This window comes from Mus pahari, chromosome 17 (genome assembly GCF_900095145.1).
Source record: "Mus pahari chromosome 17, PAHARI_EIJ_v1.1, whole genome shotgun sequence".
Taxonomy (NCBI): domain Eukaryota; kingdom Metazoa; phylum Chordata; class Mammalia; order Rodentia; family Muridae; genus Mus; species Mus pahari.
The window spans coordinates 50,154,308-50,174,166 of NC_034606.1; the positions used below are offsets into that span (position 1 = coordinate 50,154,308).

The window sequence follows — 19,859 nt, forward strand, 5'->3', positions numbered from 1 at the left end:
TTTTGATTAATGATTGATATGGGAGGGTCCAGCCATCAACAGTGGAGTCGGGGCAACAGCGGGGGTGGGGGGTGGGGGGGGGTCTGGGGTGTCTCGGTCCCCTCAGGCCAACAATGGGCGATGGCTGACCCTGGCTTTCCTCAGGCTGACAGTGAGGGCTCTCGGTCTAACATGGGACCCTGGGTCCCCTCGGGACTATAGCAGTCACAACGGAGTTGGGGTTTGTGGTCTCGGTCCCCGGCAGACCCACAGGAGGCGACAACGGGGACTGGGGGGGTGGCTCAGTCCCCTCAGGCCAACAACGGGCGAGAGTGGGTCCCCGGGTCCCCTCAGGTCTACAGCGGGCGACAGCGGCCCGTGGATCCCCCGAGGCCGTGGATTTCTGGGGCGCTGGTTACCGGAGCCGTTGGGACCGATGATGCAGGTGAACCTCTTGAAAGGGCCGATGACCTGGCGGCCTCGCCACGACTTGAAATTCTCCACGAGCAGCACCTCCAGGCGCCCCATGGCTGCGCGCCGTGCCTCAGCCGCTTCCTCGTGCGCGCGTGAGGAAAAAGGCGCGGGAAGAAATGCTTTTTGAAGTCTCGCGAGACTGGCGCGGGGGAGGGAGGGAGGGAGCGAGGCGCCGTTGCTGAGCAACGGAGGTCGGCGTTGCCCGGGGAATCGGATCCCTGTGCTACACAGCTCCGTTGCGGAAAGCGAGGTGACCGCCCGGGACAGACTTGCTCTCAAACTTTTGTGGGCGCGGCTTCCCGGCGCTGAAGCTTTGCTTATTTCTGTGAGCTTTTCTTACCGAGTTTGTTCGGAAAGCTCCAGAAGCCCCGCCGAATCCCAGAGCCATGGAGGTTGCGATGCCTAAGGACCTACAACAGGAGGCCAACCTAGCCAAGAAGCGGTACACCGATCTGTGCAGGCAGGGACGGGTCTTCGACGCCAGGAACAGGATCATTGGGGTGAGGCACTAGGGACGGGACAGAGAGGAGCCAAGACTTTATATGGAAGCACCAAGTTTGGATGGATGGATTTGGAAATCCTTACCTTGCCCAGGAGTGTCCCAGCAGGAGCCAGTGCTGGAAGCGAGGCATTGGCATCCTTCGAGGTGACAAATGCCCTGGTTAGCCAGAGTAAGGTCCAGGAGGTGGGTGACCTTGCAGTAGTGAAAGAGGCAGACTTTAAAACACAGAAAATGCAATGGGATCTACACCAGCACTGACTGGAGCCTGGAGGAGAAATCAGAGAGGGCTTCACAGAGGAGTGGTACTTAAATAATGTTGGGAGTGTGTGTGTGTGTGTGTGTGTGTGTGTGTGTGTGTGTGTGTGTGTGTAGGAAATGAGGGAAGCTCTGGTGACAGCTGACAGCGCAGGCAGAAGACCCAGCCATAAGCAAAGGCATCCAAGCACGGGAAGGGAACCTGTTGATGCTGTGGCCAGATGAGAGGGTTCGTGGCCTACTGAATAATGCTAGTTGGCTCTAACCTCTCTTCCCTTGTCCATTCCTAGGGAGACACACAAGCCTGGGATTTTCAAGTCCGTGACCAGAAGATAAAAGAAATAACTGACAAAGCTAAGCATGAAGCCTTTGGTGAGCACTTCTAAAATGCCCAGCTCTCTTTTAGGGCCTCGTGTCTTCCTCTTTACAACTGAGAAGACCAGACACACACACACACACACACACACAGAGGTATGAGCACATACAGAGAGTTATTCTTATGGCCTCTTCTCCTTTAAAATTTTGCAATTTCTTGTGCTCAGTTAGCTTAATAAGCATATTCTTCCCCTCAAGAAAAAGCAGTTATTGAATTTTTATTTGGTTTTTTTTGGTTTTTGTTTGTTTGTTTGTTTTTTGAGACAGGGTTTCTCTGTGTAGCCCTGACTGTCCTGGAACACACTCTGTAGACCAGGCTGGCCTCAAACTCAGAAATCCGTCTGCCTCTGCCTCCCGAGTGCTGGAATTAAAGGCATGTGCCACTACTGCCTGGCAAGGCCGGCCTTCTACAGAGGACAGCTGTTGATATCAAGTGACACTTGTGTGCTGGAGCATGCATGAGTGCACACACATGCAGGCGTGCACGCACGCACGCACACATGCACATACGCACACGTACACACTCGCTGGCACACAGACACACGTGTGCTCACACACACACACACACACACACACACACAGTTATCATTCTCACCGTCTTTCTTTTAAAATTTAGCACTTTCTTGTGCTCGGTTAGCTGGATGAGCATATTCTTCCTGTCAAGAAAAAGCAGCTTTGAGTTTGAAGTTCTGAGCCATCTGGGCGATTTACGTGGTTCAAGTTGTGTTCTAGGTCCTAGAATTTCAAACAGAATCCAGTTTTCCTTTCTTGACTAGCAATTTCACAAATGGTTGAACATTTGTTTGTTTGTTTGTTTTTAAATACCACAGGGGTTTGTAAATATAAAAAGGTGGACATATAAAAATTTTAGAGACAAATGGGCTACCAACCTAAGTCTTAACCCATAGTCAGAAAAAGACAAAAATCTGATGTCAGAGGTTAATGTCGGAGGAGTCGGATTATGAGGGAAGTTACCCTTTTTATACTGAACTTTTCAGTCTTGTTTATTTTTATTTATAAAGTAACTCAAACTTATAAGACCAATGTTACCAACACCTGCAGCCACCACCCCAGGTCTGACGTCACCATTTGCCATGTTGGCCTCTAGTATTTTCCTCTGAGAGTTTGTTCTGAGAACTGTATTGTATATAGCACAAGTGCCCCCCCATTGCTATTCCCCCCTTTTTTCTTCTTTGGAAGTGCGCATTTCCAACGTGTTTATACTTGTACTATCTATATAACCATAAGAATATGAACTTGCTTTTGTGTGTCTTTGTGTCTATATGTTGTGTGTGTGTGCGTGTGTGTGTGGTGTGAACATTTGTGCATGCAGGTAGCACAGAAGGCACATAGACCAGGCTGACCTCTGCTTCCCACTTTCTGACATTCTGGGATTGAGATTTTTAATATTTATAATTTGTATATATAATATTATATTTATATATTATAATATATTATACAGTATATAATTATATAATTATATACTGTATAATATATTAATAGATTCTAATAATAATATTAATATATATGCTAATAGTGCTGCAGTGATGGTCCACATGTGTACATGTGAGAGGGACACTGGAGTGGAATGGGTGGGTCAGATTGCTTTATTAGAAGTGTATAAAGTTATGCTTCAATAAGCAGTATGTGGGACAATCTCAGCCTCCTTCCTCACATCATTACTACTGCAGCCATTGACAACATTTTAAGCATTCTTCCTGAAGTTCACTCAGTGTGTCCCATGAAAGGTTAATACTTCTAAGAGTATTACCCACTTGGGTTTCTTTACAGTGCTGAGCCTTGTCCTGGCCTGTGCTCGTTTTTTCCGCTGGTTTTCCTGTGTATTTAAGATCGGTTTTTAGATATGTGGTTACTGCTCCTTTAATGGTTACAGTTTGGGGCCCTCCTCTTTAAGTCCTGAAAATTATTTTAAAGTAGATTCATTTTTTACCCATCGTGACTTACAAGAGTGCTGTGTCTTTCCTAGCTGCTGAGATGAAGCACAATGACAAAGTCATGTGCATAGCGCATGACCGGGAGCAGAGGCACAGGAAACAGCTGTGTAGAGCTATCAATGACTTCCAGCAGAGCTTTCAGAAGCCAGAAACTCGCCGGGAGTTTGATCTTTCTGACCCCCTGGCCCTCAGGAAAGAGCTTCCCGCCCGAGTTTCAGACAAGGACATGCGGAACACCATATCAGGAATGCAGAAGTTCATGGGAGAGGATTTAAACTTCCAAGAGAGGAGGAGGTTCCAAAAGGAACAGAACAGAGAATGGTTTCTGCAACAGCATGGGGAATGGGAGAAAGCCCGGGCTGACCACATACTGGCAGGTAATGAGAGAGAAGATGAGGTGAGTGCAGATCACCCTCTAGCTCAGCTTTTCAAAGCCCTACTAACATTACAGAAGTCGAAACCTCGGCCCTAGGAGTCCTTGTCTCCAGGCGTGCCTCTGCAGGACAGGGAACACATTCTGAGCGTGCATATTGCCCAGGTTTGCTTTCTGTTGCTGTGACAAAGCAACCTGTGGAGGAAGGGTCACAGTCCATCCCTGAGGGGAGCCAAGGCAGAACTCAAGTAGGGCAGGGTCCGGGAGGCAGGCACTGAGGCACAGCCTGCCAGGAAGGTGAACAAATGTGTATAAGTCTTGCAAGTCTCCTGGGTGTGGAAATGGAGGTTCCTTTGGGTACTTTGGGAGCCCAGGCATAGGCCCAGTGCTAGCAGGTCCTCACTGGGGAGTGCAAAACAAACAAAAAACAAAAACAAAAACAAAAACAAAAACCCAGCATGTTCTGCCTCTGTGGAGGCGGTCAGCCCCTTGTAGGCAGGCAGTCACAGCAGCCTCTGGTCCTCTGGGTCCATCACTAGTGACTGAAGAGCAAACCTGACCTGAGTGGGTGCCACCGCCCTGCTGCCCCCCGCCCCCATCTCTGTGATAATTCACTCTCCTAGGTCAGCTTGGCCTCCTCCAGCCCTCCTTTCTCCCTGATGGTCTTCCTTCCCTCCCAGCCTCCTCTTTCCAAGTGTCTCCTAGAGCTGCTGTGGCCAGCCTGGCCCAGGCTTGTCCGTTCTCAGCCTCAGCCTCAGCCTCAGCCTCAGCCTCAGCCTCAGCCTCAGCCTCAGCCTCAGCCTCAGCCTCAGCCTCCTCCATATAGACATCTATTTGGCTCCCAGGCCAGTTCCCTCCCTGGGCTGCTCTGTTGGATCTGCTCCTCCTTCAGCTCCCTCCTTGCCTGTCAAACCGTGAACCTGGGAGGCAGTCCTGACCTCACCTTCAGCCACCTTCAACTGTGCCCCTTCTACCTCTTGAATAAACTTTGAAAGACCCCCTTCCCTGCCATCCCCTTACCCCCACCGTGAGACAAGCCGTGACATTGTCCCACTGGGGCAGGTCTCTGCTAACAGCTTTGTAACTGTTTCCTCTCCTCTCTAGTCCTCTCAGCATGACAGGCAGAATGAGGCTTCTCCCATACTGTCAAGTTGAGCCACGCCACACACATGCTTTCATCCAGCTCAGTAGTGTCTTCCCAGGAGGATGATAAGACTGAAATCATCACACAGCCTACAGGTTCTCCACGCTGGGCTTTTGCCCACCTGGACAGCATCAGCTCATTCATGGCATTTCAAAAGTTGTGGCTCTTTCACCTTGAGCTTCCATCCTGTCTCTCCCACCTCAGGTCCTCTGCACCTGCCCTGACCATTTAGTCCTCCAGAGCTGAATAAACGTGGCCTCCTAGAGAAGCTGTTTCTTGGACCCTACCCTCCAACCTCCCAAGCCAGGCATTCCCTACATTTTCTTTCTCCACCTCCCTTTCCTTTATGGACTATCACCCTTTGTATATCTAGTGAGGAGGGCTGTGTGCTTTCAAGTTACAGGACGGCAGAGAAACCTGTTTCTCTATGTTATGTGTGTGTCCTAAGCAACATGGGGCCCAATCTCTGCTCTTCATGACCCTCTGGAACATGCCAGATTAGCAAATGAAGAATGAGCTGAGGCTGAAGGTATACAGAGGCCAGAGAGTCAAGGCTAAAGAGACTGGCCCTGTGGGATGGAGCACAGTGTTGGAGCACTTGCCTAGCATCTGTGAGGCCTTGCATCCCCAGCACAATGAAGAGGCTTCATCCTTTGGTTTGGGAAATATGATGGAGCCCCTCAAAGCACAAGCACAGAAAGCAGAAGCTGCTGGCCAGTGACTTTCCCAGTCCATTGCACACCAGCCCTGAGCCTCACAGGTGAGGGCGGGGCACAGAGGTTAACCAACAGCTGTGGTTACCCACAGCTGCTGTTAACAGTGCTGGGCCACGTTTGGAAGCTCGTTCTGGCTACAGGCCTTTACACTTCACTCCTCCTGCGCGTGACTGTCATCCTTCCTGGTCCCCTTCACTGGCCTAGCAAAGTTCTGCTACTGCTCTTAGCCTTTTGTCCTGGGTTCCTACCACTTGTTGCCTTTGTAAGGCTGAAACCATCTCCTGATAGGCCAGAGTTAGCAAGGCCTAACTAATGTACCTCAGGACTGTTGCAGACATCACCAATTCACAACAAATATCATCAATCCATAGAGATTGCTAGTACCCCTTGCTCACAAAGATGTAGGAGCTACACTTAAATCTCCTAGAACCTGTGAGGCATATAGTCTCCTCTCCTCCCTCCACTCACTCCCCCTTCTCTCCCATGGTAAGGAATGAGAGTGAATCACCGCACCACTGGGTGGTGCTTCTGGGTGATGGCATCTTGTCTCCTGGCAGAACACCTCTACACTCAGACGAGACTCAAGTTCGATGAAACAGCCAGAGACTTGCTGAAGCTGGAAGACTCCACCAGGAAGGAAGTCTGCGCGGCCGTGAAAGCGTTCAACAGGAACCAGGTATACACACCCTGAGCTCAGTCTGAAGGGAAGGACGGGCACGCGGCAGCTTCCCAGAGGCTCCTGGAGTTTGGAGGGTTCCAGTCCGCTCATGCCCCCATACCCGACAGAGGGCTCACCCCATGCTAGTGGTAGATGAAGTCTGACTTGGCCTTCACTCCTTTGGGAACTGCTTCTTCCTCTGTGGCTGGCTTTGTTTTGGTTTTGGTTGTTGTTTGTTTGTTTGTTTGTTTGTTTTCACATGTGGTTCTATTCCTGGTGATTTACCCTGTCTCTAGACCTGTGGTCTTAGGAAGAAAATAGCTGACTCTACTTCACATTTACTCTTGGTGTTTCTGTTTTTGTTTTTGTTTCTTAAATCAAGACAAGAGGTATCACTATGACATCCTGGCTGTCCTGGCACTCAGTGTGTGCAGGACACTGGCCTCCGCAAAGAGATCTGCCTGCCTCTGCCTCCCAAGTGCCACGATGCTGGGCTCAATCCAGACTATTGTAATAAGCATCTGCAGTGATACCCTCAGACCCCACAGCTCCCCATGCAGACAGATGCTCAGGGTAACATTGTCACAGTGCCTCTATCTGAGGAAGCTGCCCTTCAGCCTCCGCAGCTCCTGTACCTGACTGGTATCAGACTTTGCCATTTAGCCAGGAAAAGGAAAGGTAATTCCACACTGGGCATGATAGTCCACACCTGCATTTCTGGCACTCCACGGATATGGTAGGAGGAGTTCTCACCCCTGCTGGGCTACAGAGAGACACTGTCCCAAAGAAGAAAGGAACACCTCAAATGGGCCATTGGTTGTCAGCAGGGCAGGCACAGTGGGGACTACTTATTCTATCAGAAGGTGGTGTGATATCAGGATATAGCATGCAGGCTTCAGAGCCTACCTGCAAGGTTCAAGGCAAAGCCCTCCTCTGCAGCCTTAGTCAAGCCCATAGACGCCTGTTTTATCATGTGTAGAATGAGGGTGAAGGCAACACCCACCCAAAGGCATGCACTACTGCTCTGGTAAGGCACACCTTAGGCTTCAGTGGCTCCCAGGATAAAATCAATGTTCTCCTCCATCCCCGCCTAGCTGAGTCGGAGCAGCAGATGGAGAGGGTTCCTGCAGTGCAGAAAGGAGAGGATGTGCTTGGTCCCATCGTGTCCTCCAAGAACCTGCACAGCCACCCTTGCTCACATTTTATAGGGTAGCATATGCCCACGGTCAGGCGCAGTGTCACAGTCAGCAGTGATGACTATTACACTTGCTGTTCAATTTGAGAAGCCATGTGGTGTTAGGACAGTTTAGCACATTGTCAGGACTCCAAATGGACTACAAGTTTAAGATTTATTTGATTATCTTTTTAATTTTGTGTGTGTGTGTGTGTGTGTGTGTGTGTGTGTGTGTATGCCGCATGAATGCAGGTACCTTCAGAGGCCAACTGCCAGAGCCTCTGGAGTTGGAGTTACAGGGAGCTGGAAGCTGCCCAACGTGGGTGGTGAGACTAGAACTTAGGTCCTCTGCTCTTAAACACTAAGCTATCTTTCCAGCTCTGGTGGCTGATACTTTTAACTCTGGCAACAATTCCCTGTTAGCATGTTTGCCTATTTGACAGCCCTACCAGAGAGGCTGATTAATGCCATTTCATTGATAAAGAAAGGCTCAGAAGGGATGAGTGATTATCCAACGATATCCAAGTACTAAATGGTAAGCATCTGAATTTGGTCCTGTCTGCCACAAAGCCTGTGCTGGGTGATAAGGCAGCTGTCCTCTTGCAAACCCCTGCCTGCAGTGGGTTGGTCTGACGCTGCCTGTATTCTAATGCTAAATACTGGCTTCTCAAGATGTGGTTGCCTGCAACCACAATGAGCAGATTCTCATGTATACCAAATGATGCTGTATGAAACCTTACTCCCCAATTTAACTGGTCAGTAAAAGGCTAGAGCCTGTGATTGGGCAGTGGAGGGAGAAAGGTGGGACTTGAGGACCGAGTGAGGGGATTGCAGGAAGAAGGAGAGGAGGAGAAAGAAGACGCAGGTGGAGGAGGCTGCCATGAGAGGAGATGGACCGTGAGCAAGTGGCCAGGAGAAACAGCAAGTGACAGAGGATTTTATAACTGGGGAGTAAGTTAGAAGCGCTCTAAACCTGCCCAATCTAGACTTACAGCTTGGAAGTAAAATACCAGCCAGGTGTGGTGGCACATGCCTTTAATCCCAGCACTCGGGAGGTAGAGGCAGGTGGATTTCTGAGTTCAAGGCCAGCCTGGTCTACAAAGTGAGTTCCAGGACAGCCAGGGCTACACAGAGAAACCCTGACTCGAAAAACAAAAAACAAAAAAACAAAAAACAGGGGGCTGGTGAGATGGCTCAGTGGGTAAGAGCACCCGACTGCTCTTCCAAAGGTCCAGAGTTCAAATCCCAGCAACCACATGGTGGCTCATAACCATCCGTAACAAGATCTGACGCCCTCTTCTGGAGTGTCTGAAGACAGCTACAGTGTACTTACATATAATAAATAAATAAAATCTTTAAAAAAAAAAAAAAGTAAAATACCTGTATGTGCCTTTTACACATAATCCAGGATTATGTATACAGGGCTAGCTAGGATGCTAGGATTGTAAACCCATTATATACCCCCCCGCCTTGTGAGTCCTTTGCCCATTCTTTTTAAGATCAGCTGATGCTGGGAAATGTCTCCTAGTCCATCTAACGTCAGGGCTTTCTAGACAAACAGAATGATAGAATGAATGTAGATTTGCTATAGTTTTACAAGCTATGGGTCAGGCTATTCCAACAATGGCTGACAAAAAGTCCAGAACCCCAGTAGTTGTTATTCAGCCCATGAGGCAGTCACCGATATACCTCAAAATCCCAAAGAAGTGGACTCCAACACCAGTGGAGTAATGCACTTGCCAGTGAGAGTAAGGACAAGCGAGCAAAAAGCAAGAGCTTCCTTCTCCTGTGTCCTTTATCTAGGCGGCCAGCAGAAGGTGTGGCCCAGAATTGAGGTGGATCTTTGTTTTACTGTTGTATCTCTGTGAAGAGACACCACGATCAAAACAACTCTTATGAAAGAAAGCATTTAAAAAATTACAGTTTCCGAGGATTATCATCGTGATGGGAGCACGGCGGCATGCATGGTTCTGGAGAAGTCACTGAGAACTTTTCCTCCTGATCCACAGGCAGACACTGGGCCTGGTGTGGACTTTCGAAAATCCACAGATTTTAAAGCAACACACTTCCTCTAACAAGGCCACACCTGCTAACCCTTCTAATCCCTTTGGGAGCCATTCTTATTCAAACTCCTACAGTCTTCCCACCTCAAAGGATCCAATTAAAACCAAAAACAAAAGAGTCCCTCACATACATACCCAGCAGTTTGAGTTTTAGTTAAGTCCAGATATCGTCAAATTGACAACCAAGAATAACCATCACACCATCTCTTGACTGTACAGAGAAATATCTATAGTCTAGTGAGGGCAGGTGACTTACTATACAAATCACACAGTCCCTCATGGCCAGGCTTTGACTGGTGAATGGACAGGAACTCGTTTGTAAACGGGGCCATGCTGAAACTGTCAGGACTGCTGGGGCAGCAGTGTGCTTCCACCCTTAGAAGTCACCCTGTGTTGGCTTCTTGTGCACAAGTGTCTAAAGCTTTTAGGGACCACAGGATGCACTGCTTAGAGACAAGCCAGTAGGGCACTGCCTTGCTTTGACAAGTTGCTATAGAAATCCACAGTTGTATACACTGCTGTGAGCAATGACCCAAGGCCCAGCCACTGCCCAACAGTGCTCTGATAGCTGGGGTTCCCAGCCTGCAGCCTGGGCCCAGATGTCACTCCAGCGTATTCTGAGGTCCTTCCCTGCACAGGTTGTGGAGTTGGCAGAAAGAAAGAGGCAAGAGAAGCAACAAGAACAAGAAGACAACATGACCGAGATCACCAACCTGCTGCATGGGGACCTGCTCTCTGAGAACCCTAGGCAGGCGGCCAGCTCCTTTGGGCCTCACCGTGTGGTCCCTGACCGCTGGAAGGGCATGAACCGAGAGCAGCTGGAGGAGATCTGGTACACGCAGAAGCAGCAAATCCAGGAGAAGCTGGTGAGTCCCTCCCAGGCCACCTCTGCACCCCTGAACTGTCCACGTACCCGGTTCCTGTGTCTGCGCACTCTGAGAGACACCTCTGCTGCAGGCAGTTTTCACTGTGGTGAGGGCTAAGAGCCAGGAAATCTGGCCACAGATGATGTGTTTAGCACGTGTGAGAGAGGAGTAGAGGGTGGCTTTAGCCTTATGGAGGATGGAACTGGTGTCTGCAGAGATGGGAAGCTGGGGCAAGGGGCAGGCTGGGAGGATCAGGGAATGTATAAGTACAACTTTAGATATGCTAACTGCATGTGGTCCATTAGGCATCTGTAGGGTTAGGTTTGCCTAATGTGGCAAAAGAGAAGAAAACCCAAAAAGCACCAGCTCCATCATTTTAAGCAAGGTAGAATCTGTCTGTATGTATGACCCTCAGAGCATTCTCAGGCTTGAGTAGAAGCTCTGTGGCCACTGTGTTCTGTCATCCTTGGCATATGGTCCTGCCCTCGTGTATAATAGCTGTTTAAATGCCAGCCACCAAACACAAGAGCAAACTGGAGAAACAAGCATAACAATTTAAAGGAGTTTCACAAGATATTTCTAGTCACATTTTATCGGACAACATTTAGAAAGTTAATCTAATTATAAAGGACATTGGGAAATGTATTGCTAACCCTTTTCTATCAAAGATAAGAGAATAATAGCTAATCATAAAGGGTAGGTGGGGGAAAGCTGAGGAGGGAGCAGGTGTGTGATCAGGACTCAGAACAAGGCCTAGGCTAGAGCCTGAAGTGTGGGAGTTGTTACAAAGAGCAGCAAGGCTGCAGTCCTGAGCGCCATCACGGGCAAGTGTAGAGGAGAAGGAACCCTGAGGTCTGGGGCTCAGGCATGGCCGTCATTTATAAGCAGGGACCTGCTGAAGCCAGTGGGGAAGAGGTGGGTAGACAGATGCCAGAGGGATGTCCTGGTGGGGGGTCAGGGAAGGAAATGTCCCTGGAAAATAGAGAAGAAACCCCTGCACCAAAGTGACTCTCAGGATGTAGACAGTCCCCATAACAACTGGGCAGGCAGAAGTACTGGGATGTGGAAGGGCTGTCCTGTGAGAGGTTTATGGTGGGCTGGCCTGAGTGGAGAGGACAGAACGTAAATGGCAGGCCTTGCCTGTCTGTCAGACTTCTGTTCAACGAGGCTGTGTGATGAAGGTTGGCCACCTGCCCTGAACCCAGCATTTTGGTCCAGCTTTTACTCTAGAAGATCTAAAGGCAGGAACACACAAAGGGGGAAAGACCACATTAAAGTTGTTGCTCAGGCCCTTGTTCCACGGCTCTTGCTGCCTTGTCTTCCCCATGCTCTCTGAGCCCTGGGTGATCTGGGAAATGGAGCTCACCTTGAAGCAGGTGTGTTGCCAGCAGGGTACCTTTGAGCAGTCTCTTTACAGAGAGGCCTCTGAGATTCCCAGAAGTATGGACATGCCTCTCAGGTGGCAGGTGGCTAAGCCAGTGTGGGGGTGACTTTTGGTCCTGACACAAGGCCATGCTGAGCTCCCCTGCCCCTCTGGTGTGGATGATCATCATCCTTTAGCCTGGCCCACCCTGTTGCCTCTCCCGAGAGAATATTTGTGGGAAGTCTGCTGAACTGAGCCTCTTAGGAGCCACTTCTCCCCACTGTCCTCTGGAGGGCTCCTTACTTGGCAAAGAAGGTTCTGGAGTGCATGTCCAGGGCTGAAAGGCAGGTTATCTGGAACTAGGCTATCCCTAACATCCCCATGGTGACAATGTTGTCACTGAGTGAGGCTTATGTCTGTATATTTAGGGATTCCTAAGTGACCCCCATGTTGGACAGCTTGCTTGGGCAGTATCTGGTTTTGCAAAGCCAGCTGGGAACCCTCCTGAGGACCTGACAGGAACCAGCCTGTCTGGGAGTACTGTGGAAGCCAGGTCCCCACTGTTCCTTCAGGAACAAGAGGGCATCAGTGGCATTTGAGGGCAGGCGAGTAGCCAGGCCACGCAGGACAAAGGCAGGGTCCAGGAGGTCACCTCCTTTCCCTTCTCCAAGTTTGAGTTTTCCCCATCCATAAAAAGAGGCCAGGCTTCCCAGATGAACCGCTAAGGCTCCTGGGCCCAAGAGAATCCCTTTTCCTGCCTCCAGAGGCTTCAGGAAGAAGAACGCCAACACAGCATGGACTGGGATCTGCGCAGGATCCAGAAGGCTCAGGCCAGCCTGCTGCATGAGCGGCAGCAGCAGCGCTTGCTGCGGGAACAGCGCAGGGCCCTGGACTGCAGCAACCTCCACCTGGCCAGGCAGCAGTACTTACAGTGAGTGCCAGGGACCTCAAGTGGGTATACATAAGTCACCATGTGTACCTTATGTGCCTGAGGAACACACATCACAGGGCAAATCGGGGGCTTCCTGAAGGAGGCTTCATGGCTGAGCCTTGGAGTTCAGTCGTAGCCCACTGTTTGGCATCTACAGGCAGAGAGAAAAAGGGCTCCCAGGCTCTTTCACATGTCAGTCAGCTGGGTACAGACAGAACCCCAAGAACAGCTCTGGGGTGTGTCCATGCCAGCTAAAGTAGCAAGTGACCAGGTAAGCATTTGCCACTCAGCTATTCTATCCTGAAGGGAACCCAGGGGTCTGCTCTAGTCAGAACTCCATCACCAATGGGTCTGACAGTTGCCATGGCTTCCACTGGGGCTTAAAAGGAGCACCCAGACATGACCCGACAAGATACAGTTATATTCAAGTGGGATGTCCCCATGAGTCACTGATACCATGAGTCACTGACATATTATATATATATATATATAGTGTAGGTGTTTCACCTATATGAATCCTGTGTTCCGCTTGCGTGCAGCGCTCACAAAGGCAAAGGCATCAGATGCCCCTAGGACTGGAGTTCCACACTGATGTGTGCTTCCATGTGGGTGCTGGGAACTGGACCTGAGTCCTCTGCAAGAACAAGTGCTCTTAGCCACCGAGCCCTCTCCTAGGCCCAGGAAGCTCTTGTTATGAGCTCGTTCATGTTAGGACAGATTCTGTAGCGTGTAGATAAAATGGTCCTGGGCTTTGCCCCATGTGTTTGCTCATCTCTTTTTCTTTTGTCATTAGGAAAAAACAAATGGATACAGCCTCCTCAAGCCAGCCCACGGAGGACTACTTCTCACAGTTCAATACAAGGAGCCGCTGAGAGAACTGACTCTGCGTTTCTTGTTTATAGTAGCGTAGCCCCCTAAGAGCCACACCTATTTCAAAGTGAATCTGCTCCTTGGTCTGATCACCCCCTAGAAGCATGCGCACATGCGGTCAGGCTCTGCTCTGTGAAGGGCTCTAGCACGGCTCTGGGTGCTGTGGACATAGGGCACAGTGAACCATTCTAGAGAGGCTACACCGAGGGCCTGTGTGCTGCTCAAGCTTCAAGCTGGCTGCTCAGTCATTCTCTGACTCAGTGACCATCATAGGTGTTGTTCCATGTGCCCCATGAAGCACCTCTTCCTTGGATTCTCACCACAAGGGGGGACCAACCCACTTACCACTCTCATTGTCTAGTGGAAGAATCTGATTTAAAAAACACATCTGGCCGGGCATGGTGGCGCACGCCTTTAATCCCAGCACTCCGGAGGCAGAGGCAGGCAGATTTCTGAGTTCGAGGCCAGCCTGGTCTACAAAGTGAGTTCCAGGACAGCCAGAGCTACACAGAAAAACCCTGTCTCGAAAAACCAAAACCAAAAAAAAAAAAAAAAACAAACCCAAAAAAACCACATCTGGCTTATGGTTGCTCCCCATCCCCTCCCCGCCTCCAGAAAATGTCAGCATTCAGGATTGAACCCACCAAGCCTGGCTTTCAGCCTTTCTATCTCCCAGCCCCTGTAACAAAGGCCCCAGGCAACAGTGGCTTCTAGAAAGCACCAGTTTTTATTTCTTGCTGTAAGAGAAGCAAGCTGACCTAGGAGCCCTGCTGCTTGGGGGAGGACCCAGGGCCCTCTGCTCTTAGCTCAGCCTCCAGGGCCACTATGTAGCTCCCATCATAGGGTCTGGGCCTCTGCTCCAGCTTGCAGCCCTATGCCACATCCTGTCACCAGATCCTGGGCAGTGAGTGTTGCCTCCCTTCAGGAATGCGGTCCAGAAGTACTCATTTTACCTCTGCTCACATCTCCACTCTGTCTTGAACAACAAGAGTGCTCCTCCTTGGTCTGGACATCCCCAGCATGGCTGCACTCTCTGGGAAATAGGCTCCCGCTGGCTGACAAGGCCAATAGCCACTGGGCTTTCAGAAATGTCAAACTGTTCCTGAACTGAGGTCACCAGAGCAGGAGAGCAGGGTACACTCAGTGGCCACCTCTTTTGCCCACAGTTGTAAACAGGTTTCCTTGAAGTCCTGTCCTTTCAAAACACCCCCCCCCCGAAACCAAGACTCCAGTGGTAGTGACTAAGTGGCTCATGGTGTTGGGTCAACTGCAGGAGCCACCCACACTTTCCAACTCCTTCACTCTGTCTGGGTCATCCCATACAGCCTTGTGTTTCCCTCAGGGATCACCCTTACACCCCGTGAGTGGCTCCAGCCACAAGGAGACTTCTTTGGTTGTAACAGTGTAGAATCCTATGATACTGACTAAAATGTTGCCAGAGACCTATGGAAATCAAAGACCATCTGAGAAAAGACCAGGACCCAGAGGAACTCTTGTCAGCTACACAGTGCCCACTGCCAAACTCAGGGCACCCACCTCGAGAACCCAACCATCATTTCTTAAGCAAGAGCTTCTGATTCTAAGAGTGCATTATGAGACAAGAACACCGGCCAGGAAGAAAGGGTGGATGTGGGGGTTTTGGGGAGGGGACCTTGAAAGCACTACAGCAGACCACACAGCAGACATTTTGAGTTCTTTACCATTCTGAGGGTTAGAAGATTGTGATGTAGATGCCAGGAAGATAAGGACACCAGTCATATTGAGATAGGATGTAATGACTTCATGTTAACAATTGCACTTATAATTACCCTATTTCCAACTATCTTAGGGTTTTCATTGTTGTGAAGAGAGACCATGACTAAGGCAACACTTATAAGAAAACCACTTAATTGGGGACAGTATAGAGTTTCAGAGGTTTAGTCCAGTGTCATCGTGTTACTCTCCATGGACTAAACATTCAAACACATGCATCTATGAGGGTCAAACCTATTCTAACCACCATACAAGTAAGGCTCATACTTGGCATGAAACCCTATCGCAGGATAAAGTGCCTAGGGGCACTTGGGTCTGTCCATCAGTGATTCTGTTGGGAACATTGGTGCCCAGGCTGAACAAGTCTGCTCAGGACAGTATTCTGTTGATGGACAGTAGGCAGCCAGCTCAGGTGGTGGTTTGAATGAGAATGGCCCCCACAGGCCCATAGGGAATAGTACTATTATGAGATGTGGTCTTGTTGGAGTAGGCATGTCCTTGGAAGAAGTGTGTCACTGGGGGTGGGCTTTGTGTTTTCAGAAGCTCAAGCTGGGCCTAGTGACTCACTCTCTTCCTGTTGCCTACCAATCTAGACCTCTTGGCTCCTTCTCCAGCATCATGTCTGTCTGTACACTTCCATGCTTCCTGCTATGATGATAATGGACTAAACCTCTGAACCTGAAGGCAGCTCCAACTACACATTTTCCTTTATAAGAGTTGCCAAGGTCACTGGTGTCTCTTCACAGCAAGAGACAATGTAACTAAGATGAGGGAGGTACAGTGAGAACTGGAGGGGTGGGAGGGCTATGTCTCTTTACTCCATAAGAACCAAGGCCTCTTCATGTCTGAGATCTCATGACAGCCCCTAGGCAAGGAATGTCCTATGACCTAGTGGAAGATTTGAGCATAGTCGTTCATCCCTGCAGAGAAGTGCAAGCTTGATTCATGTGAGCACAGAAGACTGCTAACATTAGCCGTCCTAATGTCTACACACAAGGATTCAGTGTGCAGAGACATAGCTTGCTACCCATTTCCAGTAGACTACCGTTATGTATCTAATTACGTCTGTGTGGAGAGCCTAGTTTGAAATCCCTTTTGGTACCATTATAGGCATCCTCTGCTGATGGCCAGCAGCACAGCTTAATGTGGTTCAGGCAGGAAAAGAAAGGAAGTTAACTAACCTCAGGGCTTGGGACAGTACTTGAGTTCAGCAACATTCTGGGCTAAGTAATTTCCCACAGCTGGAAACTAGGGCCCAGATAGGAACCCTCCACTATGTTTCTGAATAGCCTATTAGATTTTACGCACCCAACAGAATTCTCCAGAGGGCTTTAGGTTTTGTCTTTTAATTTTATTAATATTCTATTATGAAAACTTCAAACACAGAAAAGCTAAAAAGAATTGCACAGTATGCATGCACCCACAGCCTACATCTACAGTTAATATTTTGTTTTCTTTGCTTCATCTACTTCTCTACAGACATTTCATATGTGTTTTTATGCTGTCTATAAAAGTTGTATGTGATGGCACATACCATTAATCCCAGCACCTCAAAGACTGAGAAAGGAGAGTCAAGAGATTGAAGTCAGCCTGGACCACATAGTGAAACCCTCTCTCAAAAAAACAAAACACCCTTCTGAAATAGGAGCTCGGAAAGGTGAAGTAACAGCACTCCTGCTATAATAGAAGTCCTGTTAACTCACGGAGGGATCCACAAGCTCCCAGAAGCCTTCTCAGGAAATGCCTGCGGCACTTCCATTGATAATGCCCGAACTTAAAAGTGACTAGTTCAGTGTAACCAGAGCTGGAAAACCACAGACACCAAGCGGTGATGGCTCTACAGAGCAAGGACCCAAGGAAAACTTAAATGCACATCACTAAAGGAAAGAAGCCAAACACAAAAGGCTCCATGTTGTGTGACCTCCCGTGAGACACTGTGAAGGTGGAGAGGTATGGAGAGGCTTCGAGGTCACAGTGGGGAAGAGATGAAGAGGCAAAGAGACAAAGGACATGCGGGCCAGGATCAGCCTATATAGTGCTCTAATGTGGGACCTGTGTGAGACCCATAGGCTGTCTTAACATTCCAGAATGACTTCTAAGGGTCAACAGTGGCCCCGGCTACAATGACATGTCTAGGGCCACTCATTGTAACATGTGACACCCATATATAAGAAGACTGCCAGAGACCCATGAGTCTTCTCTATGGATTAGTAAGGAAGATGTTGATGAGGAGAGTAGTGGTATCCATGGCAACCCAACCTTACTATGAGCAGTCAGAGGTGCTCCGTACCCTAGAGACTTCCACTCAGGTCAGGCGGAGTCCTTGAATTCATTTCAGAAAAGGACTGAGGTGCGATTTAGAATGAATCAAAGTTAATGAGCTATTGAGAGGTTGAGAGAATGCACACTTCAGGTTTAAGCCCAGATATTGAGAGAGAAGGGGAGAGAGCATTAAGGAACAGGGCACTGCACAGTGAAGCTATACAGAGAATCAAACCTCAAGTGTCTTAATAACAGCTCTACATGCCAGAGGCCACAGATGTGATCTGTACTGCAGCCCAAAACCAGGTTGATGTCTGTGAGGAGAGCTGCCGCTGGAAACCACATTGCTGTTTGTGATCTGTGCTGCCGCCGCCAGCTGCTATGACCAAGGAGGCATCTTTTGTGGTGATGTTGATGAATGCAGACTCATAACTGAGAATGAGAGACATTGAAGGATTCCAGGCCACCATCCCCCATCCCAGTGAAACTGTCCAGACATGAAGCTAAAGAGTCCTTAAAAATTATGATAGAGCCGGGCGGTGGTGGCGCACGCCTTTAATCCCAGTATTTGGGAGGCAGAGGCAGGCGGATTTCTGAGTTCGAGGCCAGCCTGGTCTACAGAGTGAGTTCCAGGACAGCCAGGGCTACACAGAAACCCTGTCTCGAACCCCCTTCCCCCACAAAAAACCCCCACAAAACACCAAATTGTGATAAAGATGCTGAAGTGTAGATCTTGGCAGTTGATAGATGATGGCGGGGAGGAGAGGGTGCACTTGGTTCTCTTTAAGGAGCTGGCCCTGGGAGTTGGACCAGGCCCCAGTGAGTATATGGAAAACACAAATTAGACTTGGGGGAAGGGAGGCAGTTCTTGTTTATTTGTAATTGTCTTTCTTCTTTCTTTTCTTATTTTTCTATTTCTTGTCTATTTGAGGGGGGACACAAGGGTGGGCAGGTGGATCTGGAGGAATGGGAAGTGAGTGTGTCAGGGTACATTGTATGAATTTCCTAAATAATAAAAATATTATGGTGAGGAAAAATAATAGCTGCACGTGAGATTTGGGGTTTTTTTCTCCTCTTTTTTTTTTTTTTAATTGGATGCACATGAGATTTTGTGGCTTTTAAAGCCACATTGTTGAAAGGATGTAATAAAATTAAGCAAAATTTACAAAGTGGAAAAGCACATGAACCCATTTACTTATTTTTCTTAGGTTCCTTCTGCAAGTAAAATTGTAAGGAAGGGTAGATTGTAATTGCAGGGTAGATTATTGGGGTGTAGGCAGGAGAGAGATTTGAGGGGACTGAACTCAGAGATCTCAAACATTCAGGCTCTGAGCAAGCCAAGCCTACTACTGTTTTTGGCATCCTGCTAGAGACATCTCTTAGAAAAGAACATTGCCTCTGAATACAGTGTTCTCAGTGGTGTTTAAAATCTTAACATTCAGCAGGAAACACCAACTAGATGCTGGGTGAGGGGCACTGTTCCCTGTAGTGTCCCATGTCTCTCTGCGCTGCCTTGGAGTGGCCCTTGAGGATACACACCCACAAGCACACTCCTCTGTGGTCCCAGAACACCGTGGATTTATTCATAGAAGTGAGAGAAATCTTCAGCAGAAAACCTGATGTGATAGTCTCAAGTTGGTTTTACCAGGCAGGGGGAGGGGCTGACTGGAAAAGCGCCTGATGGCACCAATTAGACACTAATAGAAGCTGGGCCTGGAAGAAAGCGGGCCCGACTCCGTACCCACAGCATTCCGAAGATTCATTCTCCACATTAAACCATAAGAAGGCTCCTGTGAGGGCATTACACACAAGGGACCTGGCCCTGTGGGTAACCGCTAGTGGAAGCGGCCATCTGCACTTGGATCTCCAGGAACTTTAGGTGATGCAGCACTCAGATGCCACAGTTTTGAAAGTGCCAGTGTCTTAGGCTCCTAGCTTCGACAGGTGACCATCCTAGACTTTGTTGCCATAAGCAACAGAAAAATGACCAAATAAGTTAAAAACTATCTCCAGTGTGGTAACACCTCAGGGCTGCAGCCTCTGGGAGAGAAACAAGATGAGCTGCCTGAGCTGCTGGGAGTCCTGCCTGAGCTGCTGGGAGTCCTGCCTGAGCTGCTGGGAGTCCTGCCTGAGCTGCTGGGAGTCCT

The 19,859-nt window shown here is 49.1% G+C and overlaps 2 protein-coding genes across 2 annotated transcripts in view; one reads left to right on the forward strand and one right to left on the reverse strand.

The window, feature by feature from the left end:
* The window catches only part of Smc1b (structural maintenance of chromosomes 1B), a 62,598-nt gene extending 62,073 nt beyond the window's left edge, over positions 1-525 (reverse strand). The window contains exon 1 of the mRNA XM_021217005.2: positions 399-525. Coding sequence (XP_021072664.1) covers positions 399-507 — 109 coding nt within the window. The 5' untranslated portion in view covers positions 508-525. The remainder of the gene's footprint in view (positions 1-398) is intronic.
* A 115-nt stretch (positions 526-640) lies between these two features.
* On the forward strand, positions 641-14,050 carry Ribc2 (RIB43A domain with coiled-coils 2). Its single transcript, XM_021217304.1, has 7 exons — positions 641-953; positions 1,501-1,582; positions 3,573-3,917; positions 6,331-6,449; positions 10,307-10,534; positions 12,662-12,828; positions 13,622-14,050. Exons 1-7 carry the CDS (start codon positions 840-842, stop codon positions 13,698-13,700), a joined length of 1,134 nt encoding a protein of 377 aa, XP_021072963.1. The 5' UTR covers positions 641-839; the 3' UTR covers positions 13,701-14,050.
* Positions 14,051-19,859: the final 5,809 nt, after the last annotated feature.

What these genes read in the sequence shown, in the direction of transcription:
- Ribc2 (XM_021217304.1), top strand. Translation starts at nt 840, where the DNA reads ATGGAGGTTGCGATGCCTAAGGACCTACAACAGGAGGCCAACCTAGCC. An exon ending in AGCTAAGCATGAAGCCTTTG is followed by an intron (nt 1,583 to 3,572) that starts GTGAGCACTTCT and finishes TGTCTTTCCTAG; the next exon opens with CTGCTGAGATGAAGCACAAT. An exon ending in GGCTGACCACATACTGGCAG is followed by an intron (nt 3,918 to 6,330) that starts GTAATGAGAGAG and finishes GTCTCCTGGCAG; the next exon opens with AACACCTCTACACTCAGACG.